Source organism: Aquarana catesbeiana, linkage group LG02 (assembly GCF_042186555.1).
Source record: "Aquarana catesbeiana isolate 2022-GZ linkage group LG02, ASM4218655v1, whole genome shotgun sequence".
NCBI lineage: Eukaryota > Metazoa > Chordata > Amphibia > Anura > Ranidae > Aquarana > Aquarana catesbeiana.
In genome coordinates this window covers 10960522-10971157 of record NC_133325.1, presented here as the reverse complement: position 1 = coordinate 10971157, position 10636 = coordinate 10960522, and the positions used below count along the sequence as shown (strand labels likewise).

Genomic DNA, 10636 nt, shown 5'->3' with positions numbered 1-10636 from the left:
CATGGTACTGGCAGTGGGCCGGTACACTCATCTGTCATCCTTTGGGTTATGACTGAGACCCTTCTATGCAGAAACGCGTCAGCTTTCTGTGAGTTTTTATCCCTGTGGAAGGATTCAGAAAAAGGAAGATATGACTGCAGCTCTCTGACTTGCCGATCGATTTGTATGACTAAACACTCGCTTGTCTGCCCCCCCACCTAATACTGGCTGTCAGGTCACACCCCCCCCTCCCTTCCTTATTTCCTGCTCATGACTGAAGCTCTCAGACTTTGGACGGGTGATTTCACAATGTACAGATGATGTCATCCCACATGACCCCACCTTCTTCCTCTTGCATCATAACAACCAAGAGAACATATCCAGTAAATGTTCCTCCATGAGCACATTGGTGGATCCAGCTCAGCCTCGCACCCCCTTGTTGTGGCGTCACCCCCAACGCTGTCTAAGTGCTTCCCTCAGATCAATGCCATGAAAAGGATGGGGGAACGTACAGGAAAGGAGGAAAGCTTCTGAGGTAAGAGGATTTATTGGAATACTCTTAGCTGCTCCGCTGACTAGATTTCTTATCTTGAGTCCTGATATAAAGGTGTGATGTACATAGAGGGCACGGGCTGCTGACATTGTGGGGAGCCCCCCTAGTTCTCCCCCCACACCTCTTATATTTCTGTCCTCTTCTGTTACCCCCCGCCCTCTGTGACCTGTCCTTGCTTTATGCTTTCCTATCTCATGTATACCCATTCCTTTAAATAACATGTATGGGGGAGTGTCCTAATCCTGGGGGTGTCCTCATCCTGGCGGAGTGTCCTAATCCTAGGGTGTCCTAATTCTGGGGGTGTCCCAATCCTGGGGGTGTCCCAATCCTGGGGGTGTTCAAATCCTGGGGGTGTCCTCATACTGGCAGGGTGTTCTAATCCTAGGGTGTCCAAATCCTGGGGGCGTCCAAATCTTGGGGATGTCCTAATGCTAGGGGGGTCCTAATCCTGTGGTTGTCCTAATCCTGGGGGTATCCTAATCATGGTGGTGTCCTAATCCTAGGAGTTTCCTATTCCTGGGAGTGCCCTAATCCTGGGATGTCCTAATCCTGGGGGTGTCCTATTCCTGGGATTGCCCTATTTCTGGGGGTGTCTTAAATCTGGGTTGTCCTAATCCTGCGGGTGTCCTAATCCTGCGGGTGTCCTAATCTTGGGGGTGTCCTAATCCTGGGGGTGTCCTAATCCTAGGGTGTCCTAATTGTGGGGGCATCCCAATCCTGAGGGTGTTCTAATCCTGGGGGCATCCTAATCTTGCTGGTTTCCTAATCCTGGGGGTGTCCTAATCCTAGGGGGTGTTCTAATCCTAGGGGCATCCAAATCCTGGGGGTGTCTAAATACTGAGGGCGTCCCAATCCTGGGGGTGTTCTAATCCTAGGGGTTGTCCTAATCCAGGGGGTGTCCTAATCATGGGGGCATTCCAATTCTGGGGGTGTTCTAATCCTGAGGGCGCCCTAATCTTTCTGATGACATAATCCAGGGGGTCCTAATACTAGGAGTGTCCTAATCTTAGGGTTGTCCTAAGCCTGGGGGTGTCCCAATCCTGGGAGTTTCCTATTCCTGGGAGTGCCCTAATCCTGGGGGTGTCCTAATCATGGGATTGTCCTAATCATGGGATTGTCCTAATCCTGGGGGCGTCCTAATCCTGGGGGCATCCTAATCTTGCTGGTGTCCTAATCCTGGGGGTGTCCTAATCCTGGGGTTGTCCTAATCCTGGGGATGTCCTAATCCTGGGGTTGCCCTACTTCTTCGGTTGTCCTAATCCTGGGAGGTTGGGGTGTGTTCTAATCCTGGGGGCGTCCTAATCCTGGGGGCGTCCTAATCCTGGGGTGTACTAATCCTGGAGGTGTCCTAATCCTGCAGGTGTCCTAGTCCTGCAGGTGTCCTAGTCCTGCAGGTGTCCTAATCCTGCAGGTGTCCTAATCCTGCAGATGTCCTAATTCGTGGGTTGTCCTAATCCTGGGGGGTGTCCTAATCCTGGGAGTGCCCTAATCCTGGGGTTTTCCTAATCCTGGGGGTGTCCTAATCCTGGGGGTGTCCTAATCCTGGGGTTGTCCTAATCCTGGGATGTCCTAATCCTGGGGGTGTCCTAATCCTGGGGTTGTCCTAATCCTGGGGGCTTTCTAATCCTGGGTTGTCCTAATCATGGGGGCATCCTAATCCTGGGGTTGTCCTAATCATGGGGAGTGTCCTATTCCTGGGGGCATCCTAATCCTGGGGGCATCCTAATCCTGTGTGTGAAGGGACATCCCTGTGCTGTACAGAAAATTTTACAGCAGCGCTGATATTTAAAAAAGGGAATGAAATTTCCAGCAAATCACATTTCATTGTCGGCTTCTTTGCCCCTGCACAGGACACACCCCCTACACAGGACACACCCCCTACACAGAAAACACCCCCTACACAGGACACACCCCCTGCATGGGTGAAGTAGGATCCTGAGCATTTCCATAAAGACTTACCTCACCAGTAGGGATGAGCCCGATGTTCCAGTTGAACTTAAGTTCCATGCGAAAATCAGATGTTCGCCTGTTAGCTGAATAGCGAACAATTTGGGGTGTTTGTGGAAAATTTGAAAGCTGCAGAACACCCTTTAAAAGTCTATGGGAGAAACCAAAAGTGCTCATTTTAAAGGCTTGTATGCAAGTTATTGTCATAAAAAGGGTTTGGGGACCCGGGTCCTGCCCCAGGGGACATGGATCAATGCAAAAAAAAGTTTTAAATACGTCCGTTTTTTCGGGAGCAGTGATTTTAATAATGCTTAAAGTGAAACAATAAAAGTGAAATATTCCTTTAAATTTCGTACCTGGGGGTGTCTATAGTATGCCTGTAAAGGGGCGCATGTTTCCCGTGTTTAGAACAGTCTGACAGCAAAATGATATTTCTAAAGGAATAATAGTCACTAAAACTACTCGCGGCTATTAATGAATTGTCGGTCCGACAATACACATAAAAGAAGTCATTGAAAAAATGGCATGGGATCCCCCCAGTCCATTACCAGGCCCTTTGGGTCTGGTATGAATATTAAGGGGAACCCCGAACCAAAATAAAAAAAAAAAATTGCGTGGGGGTCCCCCCAAATTCCATACCAGGCCCTTCGGGTTTTGTATGGATATTAAGGGGAACCCCGCGCCAAGATTTTTAAAAAATGGTGTACGGGTCCCCCTAAAAATCTATACCAGACCCTTATCTGAGCACGCAACCTGGCAGGCCGCAGGAAAAGAGGGGGGGACGAGAGAGCCCCCCCACATGAACCGTACCAGGCCACATGCCCTCAACATGGGGAGGGTGCTTTGGGGTAGCCCCACCAAAGCACCTTGTCCCCATGTTGATGGGGACAAGGGCCTCATCCCCACAACCCTTGCCTGGTGGTTGTGGGGGTCTGCAGGCGGGGGGGGGGGCTTATTGGAATCTGGAAGCCTCCTTTAACAAGAAGACCCCCAGATCCCGGCCCCCCCCTGTTTTAAATGGTAACGAGTATAAATGTACCCCTACCATTTCATAAAAAAAGTGTGAAAATGGTAAAAAACCACAAGACACACCTTGGGACAAGTCCTTTATTAAAAAATAAAAACGTCCCACTAAGTCCATTCTTCTTCTTCTTCTCTCGCTCCGCTGACGGACCGAAGAAAAAAAAAAAGTCGCGACCGACCCGTCTCCATGGGAGGCACCCGCCGAATAACGTGTCCTTGCAGGTGACAGTTCTCATATAACTGAGGGCGGTGCCACACAGTGACGTTCCTGGGTGACCCCGCCCCCCTCTGAAGCACGGGGAATTCCCCATGGCTTTCCCGGGGCATAAGAGGGGGGTGGGGCCACCCGGTTATGCCACGGTGTGGCCCGCAGGGGACGCATCATATGGTGCCTCCCATGGAGGTGGATTTTTTTTATTTATTTTTTCGGTGCGAGAGAAGAAAATGAATGGACTTCGTGGGACATTTTTATTTTTTTAATAAAGGACTTGTCCCAAAGTGTGTCTTGTGGTTTTTTTAACACTTTGACACTTTTTTTGTGAAATGGTAGGGGTACATTTGTACCCCATTACCATTTCACACAGGGGGAGGCTGGGATCTGGGGGTCCGCCCGAAGACCCCCACAACCACCGGGCAAGGGCTGTGGGGATGAGGCCCTTGTCCCCATCAAGCGCCCTCCACCCATGTTGAGGGCATGTGGCCTGGTACAGTTCAGGAGGGGGGCATGTTGGATTTTTGTTGGATTTTTGGGGGGACCCCCACGCCATTTAAAAAAAAAAAAATTGGCTCGGGATTCCCCTTAAAATCCATACCAGACCTAAAGGGTCTGGTATGGATTTTAAGGGGGACCCGTAGGCCATTTATAAAAAAAAATTGGCACAGGGTTCCCCTTAATATCCATACCGGACCTGAAAGGCATGGTATGGAATTTGGGGGGACCCCTATGCATTTTTTTCTAATTTTGGTTAGGGGTTCCCCTTAATATTCATACCATCCCTGGTAAAGGACTGGGGGGGTACCCTTGCTGTTTTTTTCAATGACTTCTTTTATCTATATTGCCGGGACCGACAATTCATTAATAGCCGCCAGTAGTTTTAAATGACTTTTTTTCCTTTGAAATGTCATTTTGCTGTCAGACTGTTCTAAACACAGGAAACATGCGCCCCTTTACAGGCATACTATAGACACCCCCCAGGTACGAAATTTAAAGGGATATTACACTTTTATTGTTTCACTTTAAGTATTATTAAAATCACTGCTCCTGAAAAAACAGACGTTTTTAAAACTTCTTTTTGCATTGATCCATGTCCCCTGGGGCAGGACCCGGGTCCCCAAACACTTTTTATGACAATAACTTGCATATAAGCCTTTAAAATGAGCACTTTTGATTTTCATGTTAGTGTCCCATAGACTTTAATGGTGTTGCACAGCTTTTGAATTTGCCCCGAACACCACAAATTGTTTGGTGTTCTGCAGAACATCCGAACAACCAAAGTTCAGCCGGAACTTATGCTCAGGCCGAACCGTTCGCCCATCCCTACTGAAGGGTGTAGGTGCAGGTATTGGGGTGATCTGAGGGGTGAAGGTGCAGGAATTTGGGTGATCTGAGGGATGAAGGTGCAGGAATTGGGGTGATCTGAGGGGTGAAGGTGCAGGAATTGGGGTGATCTGAGGGATGAAGGTGCAGGAATTGGGGTGATCTGAGGGGTGAAGGTGCAGGAATTGGGGTGATCTGAGGGGTGAATGTGCAGGAATTGGGGTGATCTGAGGGGTGAAGGTGCAGGTATTGGGGTGATCTGAGGGATGAAGGTGCAGGAATTGGGGTGATCTGAGGGGTGAATGTGCAGGAATTGGGGTGATCTGAGGGATGAAGGTGCAGGTATTGGGGTGATCTGAGGGGTGAAGGTGCAGGAATTGGGGTGATCTGAGGGATGAAGGTGCAGGAATTGGGGTGATCTGAGGGGTGAATGTGCAGGAATTGGGGTGATCTGAGAGGTGAAGGTGCAGGAATTGGGGTGATCTGAGGGATGAAGGTGCAGGAATTGGGGTGATCTGAGGGGTGAAGGTGCAGGAATTGGGGTGATCTGAGAGGTGAAGGTGCAGGAATTTGGGTGATCTGAGGGATGAAGGTGCAGGAATTGGGGTGATCTGAGGGATGAAGGTGCAGGAATTGGGGTGATCTGAGGGGTGAATGTGCAGGAATTGGGGTGATCTGAGAGGTGAAGGTGCAGGAATTGGGGTGATCTGAGGGATGAAGGTGTAGGAATTGGGGTGATCTGAGGGATGAAGGTGCAGGAATTGGGGTGATCTGAGGGGTGAATGTGCAGGAATTGGGGTGATCTGAGGGATGAAGGTGCAGGTATTGGGGTGATCTGAGGGGTGAAGGTGCAGGAATTTGGGTGATCTGAGGGATGAAGGTGCAGGAATTGGGGTGATCTGAGGGATGAAGGTGCAGGAATTGGGGTGATCTGAGGGGTGAATGTGCAGGAATTGGGGTGATCTGAGAGGTGAAGGTGCAGGAATTGGGGTGATCTGAGGGATGAAGGTGCAGGAATTGGGGTGATCTGAGGGGTGAAGGTGCAGGAATTGGGGTGATCTAAGGGTGAAGGTGCAGGAATTGGAGGTGATCTGAGGGATGAAGGTGCAGGAATTGGGGTGATCTGAGGGGTGAAGGTGCAGGAATTGGAGGTGATCTGAGGGATAAAGGTGCAGGAATTGGGGTGATCTGAGGGATGAAGGTGCAGGAATTGAGGTGATCTAAGGGTGAAGGTGCAGGAATTGAGGTGATCTGAGGGGTGAAGGTGCAGGAATTGGGGTGATCTGAGGAGTGAAGGTGCAGGAATTGGGGTGATCTGAGGGATGAAGGTGCAGGAATTGGGGTGATCTAAGGGTGAAGGTGCAGGAATTGAGGTGATCTGAGGGGTGAAGGTACAGGAATTGGGGTGATCTGAGGGGTGAAGGTGCAGGAATTGAGGTGATCTGAGGGGTGAAGGTACAGGAATTGGGGTGATCTGAGGGATGAAGGTGCAGGAATTAGGGTGATCTGAGGGGTGAAGGTACAGGAATTGGGGTGATCTGAGGGGTGAAAGTGCAGGAATTGGAAGTGATCTGAGGTGTGTATCATCGCACAGCGGTGGGCACCGGCACTAAGGTTGCTCGTGTTGGGTGTGGCAGCTCTGCTTATCTATGGTGTGATAGATTGTCTGTCTTTTCTGATATTTAATAGAGCTGGGATTTTTTCATTATTTATTTGAATTGGATTTGGGTAGACTTATTCTTGACAGATTTGTTTGATGTTGAAGTTTCGTACAGCTGACTTCATTCTTCTGTTTCTTTTCCAGGTTGCTGAGATTGGACACAATGGAAACAATGCAAAGCATTAAGTGTGTGGTAGTCGGGGATGGAGCTGTAGGGAAAACTTGTCTTCTCATGTGTTACCAAACCAATACTTTCCCTGTGGAGTTCTACCCCAGGGTGCTTGATAACTACAATGGCCCGATTACAGTGGATGGAAAAACTGTGAGCCTAAACTTGTGGGACACAGGAGGCCAGGAAGAGTATGACCGACTAAGGCCATTTTGTTACCCCCAGACCAATGTCGTCATCATCTGCTTCTCCATTGCCAGTCCGTTATCTTATCAGAGTGTAAAGCACAACTGGTATCCTGAAGTGCACCACCATTGTCATAACATTCCCATCCTCTTAGTGGGCACCAAAAAGGATCTAAGAACCAACATGGATGTCATCCAAAAGTTACAAGAGAAGAACCTGTTACCTATCACCTACCAACAAGGGGTCAGCTTGTCCCAGCAAATTCACGCGGTAAAGTACGTGGAGTGCTCAGCGATGAACCAAGAAGGCATCCAAGAAGTTTTCTCAGAGTCAGTAAGAGCCGTTCTCAACCCAGTAAAAAAGAAGGGTCCATGCTTCTTACTGTGAAAAGAAAATGCTTCCAAGATGATGATCTGGTAACTGTGACCTTCTTGTGTTGATCTCAGATCAGAAGACTTTGTCTTGAAGAACCACAACCTACATAAACCTCAGACATTTCAGACTCTTCTATGTGTTACTTATGTAAAATGTTCATTAGACCAAAGAAGCCCCAGATGGAGATGAATATTTCAGACCTCCAGCAAACTCTCCAATGGTTTTGTCTGTTCCAGTCATATTTCAGAGTGTTTAAGGGGATGTATACCCTCGTTTTTTTGTTTTTTTTTTAATAACAAACATATCATACTTACCTCCACTGTGCCGTTTGTTTTGCACAGTGTGGCCTCTGAACCTTGTCTTCTGGGGTCCCCCGGCAACGCTCACGGCTCTTCCCCACATTGGTAAACCCCCTGGGAGAAGAGCTCCCGAGTCCATCATTGGCGTGTATAGACACAGAATGCCGGACTCAGCCCTGCCCTCTGGCGCCCGCGTCATTGGATTTGATTGACAACAGTGGTAGCCAATGGCTGCGCAGCTATCAATCTATCCAATCAAGAGCCGAGAACCCCAGGCAGAGAGGTAGAGCGCGTCTCTGGCGAGAGAATGAACGGGCTCAGGTGAGTAAAACGGGGTGGGGCTGCATAGAAAGCATTAAGGTGAAAAAACATGAGGGTTTACAACCCCTTTAAGTCTTGTCTGGCCACTCTGGTCAGTGCTCCAAGGAGTCCATTGTTTCTAGAACTGACTCACTGTTTGCAGGGATATTCTTCCCCTTCAACAAGTGCGCCAACATCCTCAAGGGCCCCAACTAAGCCGCCAGAAGACCTTAACGACACAAATGACTTTCTATGAGCACATTTACAGCATATTCATATTTTTCTGTTTTTAGCTTCTTTACCTCAAGTGTCCTTAGCCATTATCGGCATTGGTACCATTCTGTTGTTGCTCTATGCTGCTCATTTATTGAGGAGAACTTCAGTTATTATAGTGAAGCCTTACTATAGTGTAAGCTATGAGGAAATCCTTGTTGTTATACTCTGCTTCTCTGAACATTACTTGATAATATACTTTGTTACTTTGCCACAATGTCTCGAGTCTCATTTCAGGGTGATCCTAAAGTATTATCACAAATGATTAATGTCTACCTATTGACATGCATACCCGAGGTGTCAGTGGTGCTGGGGACTTTGCCAAGGTCAAGAACAGAGGACCTGACATAACCAGAGGCCCCTGTGGGGTAGAGCTACACTGACATGTAGCCAAGCCTGATATGCTCCCCCTTGGGTTTCTGGAGAACTTTACAATTGCACCACTTCTGGTCCATATTGCCCTCACCAAGAAGTTCACATCAACCCGGGTCCGATTCCTAGTGACTTGATGAATGGGAGATCCAAAGAAAAGTCGGTTTTGTGCTAGTCTGGTGAGATTCTCCAGTGTCACCCCCATAGCTATAGTCAATTATTATTATTATACAGGATTTATGTAGTGCCAATAGTTTACGCAGCGCTTTACAATATAAAAAGGAGACAATCCAGTTATAATACAATAAAATGCAAGAGGATTAGGAGGGCCCTGCTCAGAAGAGCTTACAATCTAATAGGGTGGGGCAGGTGGTACAAAAGGTTGTAAGTGTGGGGAATGAGCTGATGGAAGTGGTAGGAGATTAGTTGGAGATGTGATCGGCTTCCCTGAAGAGATGAGTTTTCAGGGATCGCCTGAAGGTAGAAGAGTAGGGGATAGCCGGATAGATGGAGGTACTGAGTTCCAGAGGATGGAAGAGGCTTTGGAGAAATCCTGGAGAGGAGCATGGGAGGAGGAGACGAGAGAACTTGAGAGTAGGAGGTCTTGAGAAGAGCGGAGAGGACGATTTGGGTGATATTTGGAGACAAGATTGGTGATGTAGCTCGGGGCAGATCTGTGAATGGCTTTATATGCTGTGGTTAGTATTTTGAATTTAATTCGCTGGGTGATTGGGATTGATTGGGTGATAGTCAATGTGTTCAACCATCTAGTACTCGGCCTACCCTTTTCGCTGGTTCCTTCCATCTTCCCTAAACACTTTTGTCTTCTCCAGTGATCTCTCTCTTCTGATCATCTGACCAGAATAGGACAGTCATAACTTTTTGGGCTTCCAGTGACACAGTCTCTTTCATCTCTTCCAAAATCGATCTGTTAACTATATAGGCAAAACATGGCACTCATCAAATCCTTCTCCAGCACCAAAGATGGAATAAGTCGATCTTCTTTCTCTCCTGTTTCCGCAGTGTCCGGCTTTCAAATCCGTGATTGACACCTGAGAAAATGAGTGTGTAGGTAGGTGACCTGCTGTGCATTTAGATTGCACTCAGCTGCTCAGGTCAGGGGGAAAGGGTTCATGTCTTGCTGCCTTTTTTCCAGTGTGTAGACCCACACTCTGGGGTCCAGCCTCCCTCCCGTGTTCTATAAAAGAGAAGTCCGGATCCTGGGGGGGGGGGCTCCAGGGAACACCTGGGGAAATGCTTGGGGTACCTACACTAAAGACCTTCGGGGACATGTGGTCTGCACTGGAATGCAGATTTGCCAGACGAAAGCTGGAACTTGGACTTCTCTGTTAGAGCACCGCCAAGCTTGGACTTCACCTGTTCAGGTAACCCGGGGCAGCCACAATCAGGTACAGTTAGGGAAAAGACGTTACTGCATGTTATACATGTTCTTCCAAAAGTTCAGTAAAGTTGTTTCTACTGCTCAAGGCCTGGTTTGAAGTTACTCAAGGATGGCATGTGGGGTCCTGACGTCTCTCTAAGGAACCCAGGTCTGTAATAACACATTGGGGTCTGTGGATATCTAGTGCAGTCTAAGAGGAGGAGAAGTTGCCATGGGGAACCACAGGAGGAAACAGCAACCAGTCGTTGGCATGGTACCTGGTTGGGTGAGAGGTCCTCTGGTCCTCTGGTAGTGAGGTGGTTCAGTGCTCCGACTCCCTCCCTAGCTGTCTGTCTCCACTGGTCACTGGGAATGGAACAGCGTAGTGGAGATCTATGGCTTGGTCACTTGGTACGTAAGGCAAGGGTTAAGTGACACGAATGTATGAAGTCCATGCTATGTGCTCAGTGGGACCCCATTCTGTTACTGGGAGCGAGGTAACAGAGGTATGTTGACTGGTGGAGCGGGCTTAGGCTCCGCCCCTCCTAATGCAAAGCATACACCTGTACAAGTGTGTAGGAC

General features: G+C 48.5%; 1 protein-coding gene across 2 annotated transcripts; it reads left to right on the top strand.

Moving 5' to 3' along the window:
- Window positions 1–327: 327 nt before the first annotated feature.
- Window positions 328–8518, top strand: LOC141126630 (rho-related GTP-binding protein RhoG-like). Of its 2 annotated transcripts, none has more exons than XM_073612550.1 (2): window positions 328–478; window positions 6837–8518. In XM_073612550.1, the coding sequence occupies exons 1-2, from the start codon at window positions 367–369 to the stop codon at window positions 7439–7441; spliced, it is 717 nt and encodes a 238-aa protein (XP_073468651.1). In that variant the 5' UTR covers window positions 328–366; the 3' UTR covers window positions 7442–8518. The 2 variants fall into 2 exon arrangements, with proteins under 2 accessions (XP_073468651.1, XP_073468650.1); XM_073612549.1 differs by having other exon boundaries at window positions 379–514; window positions 6844–8518.
- Window positions 8519–10636: the final 2118 nt, after the last annotated feature.